Source organism: Nuphar pumila, chromosome 7, assembly GCF_984573655.1.
Source record: "Nuphar pumila chromosome 7, dmNupPumi1.hap1.1, whole genome shotgun sequence".
Taxonomy (NCBI): Eukaryota; Viridiplantae; Streptophyta; class Magnoliopsida; order Nymphaeales; family Nymphaeaceae; genus Nuphar; species Nuphar pumila.
Genome location: NC_143255.1, coordinates 120,567,751 through 120,583,518, shown reverse-complemented (window position 1 = coordinate 120,583,518; position 15,768 = coordinate 120,567,751). Strand labels below are relative to the sequence as shown.

Genomic DNA, 15,768 nt, shown 5'->3' with positions numbered 1-15,768 from the left:
CCTTAAGCCAAACCATCTAGCCAGTTGTGTAGAGCCCTTGTGGGTGATAGAGAGATTCTACTTATTTTTTTTTTATATTTACACTGAGAAACCACTCCCAGGATCAGATCCCTAGCCGCCTACCCATGGGCTTACCTTTGCCCCCAGACCTGTTCTGATCACCCGATCTATGAAACTTATTTTGAACTTTATTGTGAACTTTTTCAAGCTAAAATTGGCAACATGAGTCTAATAAGGATTAAAGAAAATACGTAAATCATACTTTACCTTTCGGATATGCAATGCCTCCCTAACGCTCATATCATTTGCCCAATACTCAGAAAGAGTATAACCATATTCCTGCATGAAAAATTATATAAGAAACCACTTTTTATTATGTTACCAAGCCTCTAACAGAGTGTTTTTTGTAGTGTCAATGGGAATATCTAAAGCATTTTCTTCATTTACTTTTGTTGTGCAATCATGTAAACAGTGCACGGAATTGACAAGTGGATAATGCCAAAATTTGGAAATCTGGTTAAACTTTTTGTAGTTAGAAAAAGGGAAAGGGATTCATCTAATGCCAATCTTGAAACTTTAACAAGAAAGAAAAATAACTTAGATTTCACCATTACTATAAGTGTCAAAAATAAACACATCCATAAGCCTGCAATGTTTCCATGATCTTAGCAAAGAGAATATTATTTACACACACATGTACACACACACACATCTATATACATATATATAAATATATATGTGCTACTAATGAAGGTAAGGAACTAATGAGCTAGAAATCATAGGTGCAAGTTATATCGACTCAATCTAACCACGTACAAGTGTTCAACATTGGTTTGTTTGCTAATGATCAAGCCTTGGATTGCAATTTTGTGATGTAAAAATGTGATCTTTTGAGTTATGAAATTTTTGCACATTGTGGGCCGTTGATTTTTGGATCCTTTTAAAAACCTAATTATTTGTCATAATCATATGATTCGAAACAAGTTTTCTACTAAAAAACCATGTTGGTCTACCAAAAAAATAGATTTTTTTAAGAAAATAATGATTTCTACTCATTAGCGTCTTACCTTCATTAGTAGCCTATATATATATATATATATATATGAGAGAGAGAGAGAGAGAGACCTACAAAGTGGGCAAGGAGCTAAATGAAACATGCTATTAGATCTATGGTGTTTTTTTATAGGAATCACTTCTTGGAGCATTTGGTTCACATGCATGCATTGGTTTTTATAAGGTTTCAAAAACCAACGGCCCACAAATTTAATAAATTTTCAAGGCTCTAAAAACCATTTTTTTATCCAAAGTGCATGATACAAGTATTGATTTCTAGTAAATCAATCATGTTGAACACATCTATGGGGTCAGAATTTTGAAAAAAAACCCATCAAAAATACAATATCATGTTTCATCTAGCATGTCCATTTTCCATTTTGTAGTTTTTCATTTTTCTATGTATATATGTGTGTGTGTGTGTGTCTGTGCGTGAAAAACACTGATTGAAAAGTTTCAAATCTTGATGATGTTGACATTAATAATATATGTTTTGTTTAAAACAAGTACAGCTCTAGCTCGGTTCATGTGGCTCAGCCAGTGACATGATCTGGCTTGGCTTGGCGCGAGCTTGAGCCTAAGCATGAGCTGGACTTCAGACTAAATAAGCCAATCATGAACATGCCAAGCTCGGCCCTTTACCCGCTGTATCCCAAAAGAATACCCTAATCAGCAAGGGTGATGCTTTCGAACAAATGCACATAGAGCAGATCAGCTCATGTTTTATATAGTAATAATCGATCAGTGGTTATATTCAGTCTCCACTGCATATCTCGCTTGGGGACTGTGACAGTGATAACCTCTCACATCTCCAGCAAGTCATGAGGTGGGAATTGAATATAACCAAAGAATTAATTATATACAATATGACGTGATCCTGCTTGTGTGTGTGCAGGCACATGCATTATGCGTGCAAGCAATAAAATACACACCAGCAGCACCTACTCCCACTTACTAGAAATCATAGGTATAGGTTGCATCTTCTATGTTTTCGGAATAGTTTATTTAATGGAATCATGCGGTGGATCATGTTTTTTAGACATAAAATTAGGTTTTCTTAAGTGTTGAAATTTTGGTACATTGTGAGCCGCTGATTTTAAAAGATCTTGAATAGCTTATATGTGTGCCATAATCACATGATCCATAACTTGCTTTCAACTAAAAAAAAATACATGCAGATCACATCTACAGGGTCTGTTCGACATAAAAAAAAAACTCAAGAATTATGAAAATTTAAAGCCTATTAGGTGGGAGTAGGTGCTCCCGGAGCTCTCTCTCTCTCTCTCAATATATATATATATATACTAAAATATGAGAACTAATGTGTGAACCATGATTTTTATGAATTTTTTGTTCTTTTCTCTTAAATCTAACAGTACCCATGTGATCTGCATGCTTGATTTTATAAGAACCAGCTCTTGAATCGCCTGATTTTGATTCATAAATGAGATTTTTTCAAGGCTTTAAAATCAATGGCACATAATCTTCTTAAATACTCAAGCATTCAAAAATCACATTTTTTCATAAAAAATACACTATCCAATGGTTGATTCCTAGCAAATTCACCCTGCCAAGCACATTCATAGGGTTGGATTTGCAAAAAACTGTTGAAAATGCCCATATTTCTAGTTCTCATATTCTAGTGGCTATAAATAGAGAAATGAAAACCTACCATAGAGAAAAAGGTACCAACCTTACCCGCTAAGAAATTTTTAGGTGTTTTTTAAAATTTATGTGTCCAGCATTATTGATTTACTAAAAATTGACACTTAGATCATGCATTTTGGACAAAAAAATGGCATTTGAAGCCTCAAAAATTTATTAAAACTATAGACGTTGATTTTTGAAACTTATAAAAACCTATCCATGCGGAATCAAATGATCTACGTGTCAATTTCTAGTAAATCAATGAACACACCTATAAGGTCAGAATTTAGAAAAAATATCAAAAATTGACGATCTCAAGCAATCTGATCGGGATGCAGTCGGGTAGCTTCCCAGTACCCTATATAAATACGAAAATGTGTAGGTGCATGATCACTTTCAAACATAACCAAAATGAACTCGCACTAAGTGTCCATCGCATGCGTGATGGATGTTCAGCGCAAGTTTGTGTCAAATAACACCTTAAGTGGCAACAAAAGTCACCACTATAGAAACTTTTAGCAGCAACTTTTATCACTGCTAAAAGTCTTTTTGCGAAAACAGTGCCACTAAGCGTCCATCGTGCACATGATGAATGCTCAAAGCAAGTTCATTTTGGTCATGTTTGGAAGTGGTCATGAATCTACGCACTACTCTCTCTCTCTCTCTCTCTCTCTCTCTCTCTCTCTCTCTCTCTATATATATATATATATATATATATATATATATATATATATATAATCAACTGCACATCTCACATGGGAACTTAATTTGACAATGGTGCCCACGCGTATCAAGTAAATTATGAGGTGGGAACTAAATATAACCAAAGAATCGATTGTATATAAAAAAAAAGACCTAATGTGCATATGCAATCAAGTTACAAGGTTTGTGAAATGTGTGTGTGCAGGCACATGCATAGATACAGGCAAGCCACACACACACACACACATTACACACACACACACACACACACATATATATATATATATATATATATATATATATATATAGAGAGAGAGAGAGAGAGAGAGAGACCCGGCAGTGCACAGGAGGAACGAAAGGTTGTTGTAGCCTCAAAATTTGATGTAGTGTTGTTGGAACATCGAGGCTTCTTCTTCGGTTGGGGATGCTGGGCAGGAAACAATTGGGCTCTAGGATATTGTTACCATTTATCCCAAACATGCACTGCATTTTCCCATGTTAATTGCATTGTCTTCAAAATTTTGAATAGGATAAAACCAGTGAAATGATGCTCGTTTGCCTACCTGATTAACAGCCTCAATCTTCATGGTGCACTCAGCATCTCTTGGCATGGAATACCTTCCTCTACAACTCCGTTTGGTTGCCTGTCAAAATCATACAATAGTTCAGACCTCATGACTCTATGTTCACAATTAATCTCTCTTTGTTTTAGACTTTAAGAGAAATTAGGTCAACAAGAGTTGCATGGAATCCAACGGGGGCTCCGCTTGTCTGGTAGGAGCAGCTAGTACACGTCACCTTGTGTTGGGACGTTGCATGTTCAAATCCCAATGGCATTGTTGTATAACTGGCAGGAGTCTGACTAACCCCAGCATGCCTTAAAAAAAAAACAAGAAGAGTTGCACGGTCAAGCCTACTATAAGCTAAATTAGGCCAATAAATAAGTCATCAATTATATTTTGTTTTCACATAATGGGCCTGCCTCCCTACAAAGCAAACCCCGGGGGTATATCTTGCAGTGAGGTACATCTCGCAGCGATGGGGTTTGATCTGGCGTCCTTCATCTTGAGCATCTTCACATAATCATTGTTAGCCAGGCATCTTTTGGATGACCCTTTTAGTCAATTCATATTTTATGTTAACGTGTGTGTGTGGCTATCAACCGGTTAGGTTTGTATCGCTCCAACCCGAATTCCCAGGTACGGGCATAGAAAGTGCCGACCCAAACATGACTCGAGCAATATGTGGGCCGGGTTTGGATCATGATTTTTACCCGATACCCGACTCATCCTGGCTATTTTACCCGGCACCCAACCCAAGTATTTTATATATTTTTTTAAATAAAAATAAATTTCTAAAATTATGCAAGTCCTGTTTTTAAATTCTATTTTTCTGAACCAACAAAACCTGAACCCAAACCCGGTTATTAGTTATATGGGTGGGTCCGGGTCAACCCTGACCAGACCCGTTGACAGCTCTGTGTATCTCCTATTTTTTTTTTCCAATCCATCATGCAAGCAAGTCACGTACTCGTAACCAACGGGGGCTCAGTTTGTGTGGCAGGAGCAGCTAGTGCACGTCACCTTATGTTGGGAGGTTGCAGGTTCGAATCCCTATGGTATAGTTGTATAACTGGTAAGGGTTTGCCTAACCCCAGCTTTCTCTGTCGAAAAAAAAAAGATAAAAAGGTCACGTGACTCTCTTTCTCTCTCTCTCTCTCTCTCTCTCTTTGTGGCAGTCGCTTGAGAAGGAGCGATGGTATGTGCCTTTGAGCCAAAATAAGGCAGTAGATTGCAGGTGCAATCTCGATGCACATCTGCTGCATCACATCTATTGCATCATTCTTCTTTCTTGGGGTTATTTTGTTGTATTATCTGTATTTGGGTATCTTGTGAAAATCCTTTTTTTTTTAATATTTTATTTTGTGCTTTTGGGGTATTTTGTTATGAAAATCTATTTTTTTGTGGAAAATGTTGTGTTATGTTTTGGGATAAGAGGAAAACATAAGTTTACATTTTTTTTTTTGCATATATATGTTTTTTTAGACTAATATTTGTTGATTATGTACATTTACATATTTGTTTATTACAGTGTTTCTTAATGGGAAAAGGACACACTGCAGATCTACTGTTTTTGTTTTCTGTTTTACTTTTTGTATATGAAGCAAAATTTCTTCTGATTGGCTGTTTCTTATTCACCTCTTCTTATGATTTCAGATAGCACGTGTCATATTGCTTGAAAATCATGCTTATTTTATTTTAGTTAATTAAGATATATGCAATGTATAATTATGAAGTTTAGAGTTCAACATAAACACTATGTCAAAGAGTTTCTAAAGTCAAAATATGTGGCATTGTTTGGGAGATGGCAGTTTTGGATGCAAATACTAAATCCACGATTGTTCTTTATATATCCCACACAACGTAAGCATGGAAGTGGTAAATCCCTTCTGCTCCCAAACAGGCAAGTGAGAAAATGTTAAATCCATAATTCCTGGATTGCATCCTCAGCTGCTGGCATCAAAATGATACTAAATACCACTACAAGAAATTTCACAAGACTAAGCTTTACTGTAGCTGTCGATACGTTAGTAAGTGCGTCATAGTAGGTCATGTCGGCATAGCCTTTATTGCTGCAAAAATGTAGCGCCATTAAACATTGTCTTTATTGATGCTAAATTCGTGCCAATGAAAATCCCTTTTCTGGCGCTAATATTGGGCCAGTAAAGAGATTTTCCCCCCATTTCATTTTTTGCTTAAAAATTGCACCAATGAAGATGTTATTTCTGGCACATTTTTTGCACCAGTAAAACCCACTTTAGTGGCACATTTTTTGAAATTAACCACTAAAACAATAGTATTGATTCTCAGTTCGATATAAGTTGTTGTTTCCAACTTGAAGAATTATTTAAAAATAATAAAAATTTAGAATTTAGAAGCTAAGTATCACTACCTTGTATAGGTCTTCCGAGATGAGACCCATGCCATACGCAAAGGGCACAAGGGCTGCGTCCAATTCCTGGTCTGTGACCGGATTGCCAAGAATATAACCCTACATCACATTCATGCATGAAATTAACATTAAGGGTTGATCAAGATGATATTGTTCATCTATGTTTGTGTTTGATGCAGTGCTGGTGGGGACTATCAAATCTTGTACTAATTAAGTAGAACAGGTTGGAGGTCGGAATGACAGTGGTCCGGGAGGAAACGGCCGCCATGTCTCGCTCCATTTGGACTGGGGATGGAGGCGGGGATGAAAGTTAAAATCAAAACCCGTGCAGGGATGGACTTACGCTTTCCCCCTCCCCTCCCCGCTTTAAGAATGGCAATGGACCGAGGGAAAACAGGGTTCCGCCCCTCTTCGCCCCGGGGATGGAGGACATAAAACGGGGATGGAGGTTAAAATCCAAACCTGTGCGGGGATGGAGATGGGGATGAAAGTCTGGATTTTGAGACGGCCGGGCAGGGGTGGAGACCTTGTACTCCGCCCCAGCCCCGGTCCACTGCCATCCCTAGTTGGGTGTGTACCCTTGCACCTTTTTTTTTATGACAACAAACCCTTGCCAAAAGCCAGGTCACTTAATGGGCCCCTGAGGTTATCCCTGGGTGGGGTCACTCAAACTGAAGCCCTTAAGGAGCCTGCCAGTTACACCTGCACACCCAGTGAGAGTCGAACCTGGTAGGAAGGGTCAGCGCACCTTATCCCCTAGCTTACCACTCTGGCGACCCAAGCGGGTGTGCATATCCTTGCACTGTTTATAAGGCTTTGTTTTGGAAGCCTTCAATAGGGAGTGGCGTTATGGTTTCCCCAACAGCCTCTGCTGTTTGGGAGCAGTTTGTTGCGCTTCCACCAACACCCTCTGTTGCATGAAAGCACAGAGCAGATCTAGTACTCAGCCGAGTATTTTGCAAAGGCGCTTGGTGCGGATCCGGGTCTAATTGGACCCACTATAAGAGAAACCATACCCGGACCCAATAAGAACTACATGAGCCATACCGGATAAAATACTATTCTTTATCATTTTTACATTGAAAATTTGCCGGTCTTAATCGGGTTGGGCCTGGCTCTGGTAAAAATTTTCACAAACTATACCCAGATCCATGTATTAATCAGACCTTCAGGTCGAGACCCAGGTCTAATTAATCGGGTCTTCTTATTTATCACCGTACCTGGACCCTATAATGTTTGGTACGGATCGGGTCTGGGCCGGTAAACCCAAACCGTTAACACCCCTACTTGTTGTTTAGAGCATAAAGTGCATTGTAGCCCCCCATGGGATGGAATCATTTCTGATGTGTAGGGATGCTGAATAATCTGAGTTCAACCCATCAGTAGCATTAGTGGATTTTTTGGAGCTACTGGTGAAAATTTAATGATGGCATGAATTTGGGACCAACATACCTTGAGATTCAGGGTTGGTTCATTCTCGGCTTTGTTGCCTGAAAAATACACATTCTTTTTATTGATCAAAAGAGAGAAATAAGGAAAAAAAAGAGGGACATGATAAGATTGTAAATAATTAAACTGTTTATCAATCCATGGCATTATATGGCACGCCTAGAGTACGAATCACGGGTGACACAAGTCGGACACAAGCTAACATGGACTTTGACACATTCACAAACAATATTGTAATGTATTTTTCAGCAGGTTTTTAATACTTTTTAATAATATTTCAATAAAAATGTTTTTTATTTATTAAAATATCATAAGATAAATTTTGTTGACTGCAAATTAAAAAAAACTATATCCCTGTGTCTTATGTTTCAAAAAAGAAAACATTGCTTGGAGCTCGAGTCACGTGTCGTATCATACCCCATTTTGTGATTTGGTTGACATGTAGGTGCAGCCAAAAAATGAAATTGAACCCTGTCTATACTTAGTTTACTAGTAGCAATGCAACAATGTAGATGATGTAAATGATGATTAGGGGTATCAATAAGTGGGGTTTGACCAGGACCTAACCCGTACCAAACCCTATACGGTCAGGGTTTGGTGATAAATAAGAAGGTCCATTAACAATCCAGATCAAACTCAAAGGGTCGGATAAATATATGGAGCCAGGTATGGTTTGTGAAATTTCATACCAGACTCAGGCCCAACCCGACTAATTAAGATCAATAAATTTTCAATGTAAAAATGATAATAAATATTATTTTACCAGGAATGGTTCATGTAATCTTTATAAGATTCAGGTATGGTTTCTCTTATGGTGGTACGATTAGACCCAGGTCCAGACCCGGTACCAGTATCTCAAATCAGGTAGCTAGGTCTCTGAGTCCCAACCAAACCTGACCCCTTGACACCCCCCTAATGATGATGATGCAAAGTTAGATACGTACCATTAGCGATCTGATGCGCCAGAAATGGAATTGGCAAGCCTGAATACGAATCTCCTCCAATATAAACTGGATTTGAGTGAAATTCAGGGTATTCCCTCAGCCACTGTATCAAGAAGAATGAGCAAATAGATCATGTTGGTGGTCATCTCTCTCTCTCTCTCACACAAGAAGAATGAGCAAATAGATTATGTTGGTGGTCATCTCTCTCTCTGTATCAAGAATAATGAGCAAATAGATCATGTTGGTGGTCATCTCTCTCTCTCTCTCTCTCTCTCTCTCTCTATCAGCCACTGTATCAAGAATAATGAGCAAATAGATCATGTTGGTGGTCATCTCTCTCGCGCTGTATCAAGAATAATGAGCAAATAGATCATGTTGGTGGTCGTCTCTCTCGCGCTGTATCAAGAATAATGAGCAAATAGATCATGTTGGTGGTCGTCTCTCTCGCGCTCAGCCACTGTACGAAGAATGAACAAATAGATCATGTTGGTTGTCATCTCTCTCTCTCTCTCTCTCAATTTTTTACCTTGACAAAAAAACATGTAGTTATCGTTGCTAGATTTAACGTCTCCTGTCGCGTAATCTTCCTTGGAGTTTGAGTAAGAAAAGCCCGTACCAGTAGGTGCTTCCACAAAGATGACATTTGCAACCTTCATTTGGATAAACAACAATCAGAATGTCAGTAGTAAGTAGAAAATGAAGCATAAACAAAACAGAAGACAAGAATGCCCAACAGACCATTGGGTCCCTGAAGGACAGACCGAGTTCTGATAGGAAGCATTGCTTGCCAATCTGCAAGCAGTTCTGTGCATTCGTTTGATTGCGTGTATAGGACTGTATAGAGCACTCCTGTCAGGGCATTGTTGGCTGAGCCTAAAATTGTCTTTGACAAGCCGAGTTTTTGTTTAGGTGTTTCGTTTCCTTTTTTAATCCTTTTTTTTTTTTTTTGCTTTTTGTCCTAAGTGTTCCGGATGCCGATGCTCCACAAGAATGAGTAGAATACCACGGGACACTCAAAAGATGTTCAGATGGACGCATGGGATGCCATATTCCAAGCTTCCCGCGCATCCGCCGTTTGCGCCAGGCACTGAAATTCTTAGATTTAAAGTTTTCTACAATGAGCCAGGATGAAGGTAGAAGACACTGAAAATTTTTCTTTGTGAGATTTTAAAATTGGGGCTACTTGAATTTTTTTTATTGTTATATTTTAAGTAAATTATATGGAATCGTATGAACATCTTTGGAGGGACAGGATGATCAGATGCGCAACATGATCATTTGTCAAATGACCTCCGGGGTGTCAACAGATTGGATATGACCTGATACCGACCCGTACCGGATCCTATAAGGTCAGGGTTTGGTTATAAAGAAAGGGGTTCGATTAAGTGTTCTAGTCGGACCCATGAGGTCCGATTATTAAATAAGTCGGACATGGTTTATAAAATTTAATACCAAACCCAGATCTGACCCGAGATCCGATTAAGATCATTCAATTAAAAAAAAAATTATAAGTGCCCGATAAACTAAAGAGCAAAATATAAAAAAATCAGAAACCCATTAAGGAATATAAAAAAATGAAATATTTCTTATAAGTTTGTTACAAACTTCATGTTATGTAAATTCAGAAATTGTCAAAAAAATCAGTTTCTGTCATAAGTTTGTGGCTTGTTTTCTGTGATTTATCGTCTACCACCTGTCACTAGGGGTGTCAACGGGTCTGGTTTACCCCAACCCAACCCGGACCAAAGCCTATAGGGTTCAGGTATAGTGATAAATAAGGACACCTGATTAAGACCCGGTTCCGGATCAGGTCAGATTAATACATGGATCCAGGTATAGTTTGCAAAATTTTATACCAGACCCTGCTGGGCCTGACCCGAGTTCAGATTAAGACCTGCAATGTTTCAATGTAAAAATGATAAAAAAAATATTATTTTACCCGGTATGCTCTGGGTCTGGTACATGTAGTTCTTATCGGGCCCGGGTATGGTTTCTCTTATAATAGACCCATTTAGATTCAGGTCCTGACCCAATAGCGTACCCAAAACCGGGTCCAAATCTGGTTCCACCTGGGTCCCAACCAAATCCCACCCGTTGACACCCCTACCTCTCACTCTTCAAAGATAGTGATCGAAATTGAAAACCATTGTGGATTTTTTACTTTCCAAAAAGGAACGATTAAGGCATTTGGTGCTTGGAAATTGCCAATTTTTCTCTCTGAATTTTCATTTATGAATAATGTCCCCATTTCTGTAAAATTTCAGCACAAAAACGCTTGCTGGCCTTTTAATTTGTATCAGCAGTCAACCTCACTAATACTACTTATTCCCTAACCCTCTAATATTATGCATAACTATTTAAAAAAACACCAACCAGGGCTCAGCTTGTTTGGTAGGAGCCAGGGGCGTAGCTAGGATTCATGTGAGGGGGGGGGGGGGGGGGGTGGTGGTGGCAAATTAACAGGGGTGTAGCAAAAAAAAAATTTTTGGTGTGATAGTCTGGGATTCGGGGGCAGCGCCCCGGATTTTTTTTTTTGAGATAAAATAAAAAATGGCCACAATTATTAATAAAAATCTATTTCAAATGGACAAATCAAACTATTTGCTGCAGTCAGAGCTGGGCTAGGACTGGGCTACAAAAATGGATAAAAATCTATTTCATATGGAATCAGGGCTGGGATAGGACTGGGCTTTTAATTTTTATTTTTATTTTAACTGGGCCGGGAGGCAGGACTGGTTTACAGCCCAGTTCTGCACCCCCCCCCCAGCTCCGCCTATGGTAGGAGCAGTGAGTGCACGTCACCTTGTGTTTGGGATGTTGCATGTTCAAATCCCAATGATATGGTTGTATAACTGGCGGGGGTCTGCTTAATCCCAGCTTGACTATCTAAAAAATAAATAACTATTAAAAAAAACTTAAGATAGACAATGATTCCCGCTAAGGGTGGGGAACGGGTCGATGAGTCCTTGGGCCCTGGTAGCTTGGCCCTACTGAGCCGGGCAGCAGGTGAACACAAGTGGCCCAGGTTTTGAGAGAGAGAAAGAGAGAGGGGTGGGGGGAGGAAAATAAAAACCTACAAAATGAGCGGAAGAGGAGTCTTTTTAGTAGGGCTGGACAAGACAAAGTGAATTCTATTGTTATTCAAAATTTACTGAGTACGAACGCACATCTAGGCCGTCGGGTAGCTGCTCACCATTTCAAAGTCTATCTAGTTGGTTCCAGAAATGGAACTGCTATTATCCATTCAGACAAGACACTGATTTATTTACGAAACACTTGTCATTTTATAGGATCTCCCATTCGTCAAAAAGGCCGTTCCTTCTTTGTAGGTTAAATGAAACATGCAAATGTATTTTTAGTGTTTTTTTTTAAATTCTCACCCATAGATGTGTTCAACGTGATTGATTTATTAGAAATTGGCACTTGGAGCATGCATTTTGGATGAAAAAAATGTATTTTGAGCTTTAAAATTTTATAAAAATTGTAAGCCATTGATTTTAAAGCCTTATAAAAACCCTATTCATTCATCAAATCAAAAGCTCCAAGAAGTGATTCCCATAAAAACAAGCATATAGATCACATTTGCATGGTCAGAATTTCAAAAAATATAAAAAATCCAATAGCATGTTTCATTTAGCACCATTCTCATTTTGTAGGTTTTTATTTTCATATATATATATATATATATATATATATATATATGAAAAAGTATTGAATGCTCCCATGGGCAAGTAACCCTCCAGTTAAAATTCACAATGGGAGATTGTTTTGACCAAATCTAACCTATGGATGTATTCAATATGGTCAAAATAGTAGGAATTGACTTTTGGATCATATTTTGTCTGCTTAAGATCATGATTTTATAACGGTTGAAAAGTTGGTGCATTCTAAGCTATTGTTTTTTCAACCCTTGAAAAATCTCACATACATGTTGAAATAACATGATCCAAGGTGGCTGGTTGTCTTCCATCTGGAGTTTTATCGCTTAGGAAGGCAGGCCCATTAAGTGATTCAATTCTTTGTGAGGGTTTTTCTTCATCGTCAAAAAAGAAAGAAAGATTCAAGCACCAATTTCTACTAACCTAAACATATAGATCACATCTAGAAGGTTAGATGTACAAAAAACATAAAAAATATTAAAAGTATCACTATTTTTCACTAAGGAATTCCTTATCCACTAGGGTGGCAAACATTGACTATATATATATATATATATATATATATATATATATATATATATATATATATATATATATGTGTGTGTGTGTGTGTGTGTGTCGGAAGCACTTAGCAGCAGTGTATGACATGTGGGTAGAAAAATGACCTTTCATGGTGGTCATGACTGTCACTAAAGATCATTTTTATTATTAACACGTCCGTGTCCGCATAACGATCAAACAAAAAGTTGTTTTGACATTTCTCCTATCTCTCTCTCTCTCTCTATATATATATATATATGTGTGTGTGTGTGTGTGAAATTTCGTACTTATATTTAAACTAGCATTTTCGGTATTTTTGCAAATATGACTCCACAAATATGCCTGGCATGGTCCATTTGCAGGGAACATAGTGTGTGTGTCTTTTAAAAAAAAAAGATTTTTTGAGCTTTCAAATTTACAGAAATTGTAGACCGTTGATTTTGAAATCCTAAAAGAACTACTGGTGTATGATAATCAGTCCATCCAAAAGCAGATTCCTACAAATCCATGCATGAAGATCACATCTGCATGGACATATTTCAAAAAATAAAAACCAGAAAACTGCCAACCATAACTAGTTCCTACCATTTTGCACCTAGCATTTGTCTTAGGGTTGCAAACTGATCGGATCTCAGATCCCAAAATACATTAGAAAGTCGGATCGGTTTAGATCTAGGACCTAACATTTAATTACAGCCAATTTTTTCAAATTTGGCTTCCTGAACCCGACCTGTTTACAACCCTAATTTGGCTACTGCCTAGGCTCCCTCCATCCAAAATACAGCAGGGCCATGCAAGGCCAGCTTACTTCCCACCTATGTCACAAAGATATGTCCCAAGAACATGTGATGTGAGTTTGACTTCTAAGTTCGATTTTTTTTTGGAAAAAATGGATGGGGACACCGATTTTTTTTAATTCTTTAGTCAATTAAAAAATATTTTTTATATTTTAAAAGTAAAAAATATAATTTTTATTAAAATATTTTCAGTACATGTTAACGTCCCCGTACGCCGCCACGTGTCCGAGTATGTCCGTTCCCGTCACCAAAAACACACACCCAAAATTGCATGTCCCTGTGACCTAGCTTTCACCTTGGAATCACATTTCAACCTCATCTTCCAATGCATCAAGATAACTTTTGAGTGGAGGAGAAACGCTCACCTTTGTCCATGAGTAAGGGGTTCACTATCAACTTTGGCAAACTTTCATTGTACTCTTTCACCTCAAACTTCAGTGGTCCTGCCAACAGTTGCCTACCAAAACCAAACTCACTTTGGAGGTCAATTCTTTAACTATCTACCAAACAACACCCATTTGGAGATGACATCACAAACCGTAGTTGCTATTGGAACTCACTTGGATGTCTGAGTCTTAGAGGTTTCATGAAGGAAGCAAGTCACCCTTGTTTCCCATGTAAAGGAAGGGCTTTACATGAAAATCGGGGCGAATTTTTCCAAAAAATCCTGCCAGCTTAGCCTTTCATGTGAAAGTTTTTCACAGAGTGGGAGGTATGAAAAAATTTACACAGAGAAAATGGTAGGTAGTGAGAAAACTCGGGCACACTTATGTTAAAACTTTATGTGTGAATTTAGATGTTTCATGAAGAAAGCAAGTCACCCTTGTTTTTCATGTAAAGAAAAGGATTTACATGGTAATGGGTCCGAATTTTTCTAAAAAATCCTGCCAGCTTAGACATTTCATACAGTGGGAGGTATGAAAAATTTACACATAAAAATGGTAGGTAGTGAGAAAACTGGGGTACACTTATGTAAAAACTTTGTGTGAATTTAGATGTTTCATGAAGAAGGCAAGTCACCCTTATTTTTCATGTAAAGAAAAGCATTTACATGATAATGGATCCGAATTTTTCTAAAAAATCCTGCCAGCTTAGCCTTTTCATAGAGTGGGAGGTATGAAAAAATTTACACATAAAAAATGGTGAGGCACACTTATGTTAAAACTTTGTGTGAATTTAGATGTTTCATGAAGAAATCCAGTCACCCTTGTTTTTCATGTAAAGAAAAGGATTTACATGGTAATGGGAGCGGATTTTTCTAAAAAGTCCTGTCAGCTTAACCTTTTCATAGAGTGGGAGGTATGAAAAAATTTACACAAAAAATGGTAGGTAGTGAGAAAACTGGGGCACACTTATGTTAAAACTTTATGTGAGAATTTAGATGTTTCATGAAGAAAGCAAGTCACCCTTGTTTTTCATGTAAGGAAAAGGATTTACATGGTAATGGAGGCAAATTTTTCTAAAAGGTCCTGTCAGCTTAGCCTTTTAATGGAGGGGGAGGTGTGAAAAAATTTACACATAAAAAGTGATGAGTAGTGAGAAAACTGGGGCACACTTGTGTGGCATATATAACACTTTCCTACCATGATGATTATATATGAAAATTGGTCAGTATAAATCATCCATACAAACGTGATACAAACTAGCATTTATTTTGGTTTTTCCACAATTTTGACCTTGCAGATATGTTAAGCACGGTCGGTTTATAGTAATCAATATTTGCATAGTGTTTTTTAGAATGAATAAATATGACTTTTTGGAGATTGAGTATTTATGAAAATTTCATGCTGTTGGATTTCAAGCTTCAAAAGACTTCTTCACATGTAATGAGTACATCCATATAATTCAAATTTTGAAACAAACAACAAAATGAGGAAAATAGTGACTTGTACAGTGGTTGGTATGGATGTAATTGGTAGCTATGCATTGTTCATGTACATATAAAGCCTCTAAATGGATTTTAAGGCATCAAACTGTTAACCATTAATCAAGATTGGCAGCTGATGTCGAATCACTGATGCCTTC

At 37.8% G+C, this 15,768-nt stretch overlaps 1 protein-coding gene across 1 annotated transcript in view; it reads right to left on the bottom strand.

Moving 5' to 3' along the window:
- The window catches only part of LOC149833222 (serine carboxypeptidase-like 12), a 30,939-nt gene that overhangs the window by 10,882 nt on the left and 4,289 nt on the right, over nt 1–15,768 (bottom strand). The window contains exons 3-8 of the mRNA XM_090013390.1: nt 14,109–14,186; nt 8,730–8,864; nt 6,355–6,455; nt 3,966–4,046; nt 3,736–3,885; nt 268–339 (exon numbers count right to left, since the gene is read on the bottom strand). Coding sequence (XP_089869516.1) covers nt 268–339; nt 3,736–3,885; nt 3,966–4,046; nt 6,355–6,455; nt 8,730–8,864; nt 14,109–14,186 — 617 coding nt within the window. The remainder of the gene's footprint in view (nt 1–267; nt 340–3,735; nt 3,886–3,965; nt 4,047–6,354; nt 6,456–8,729; nt 8,865–14,108; nt 14,187–15,768) is intronic.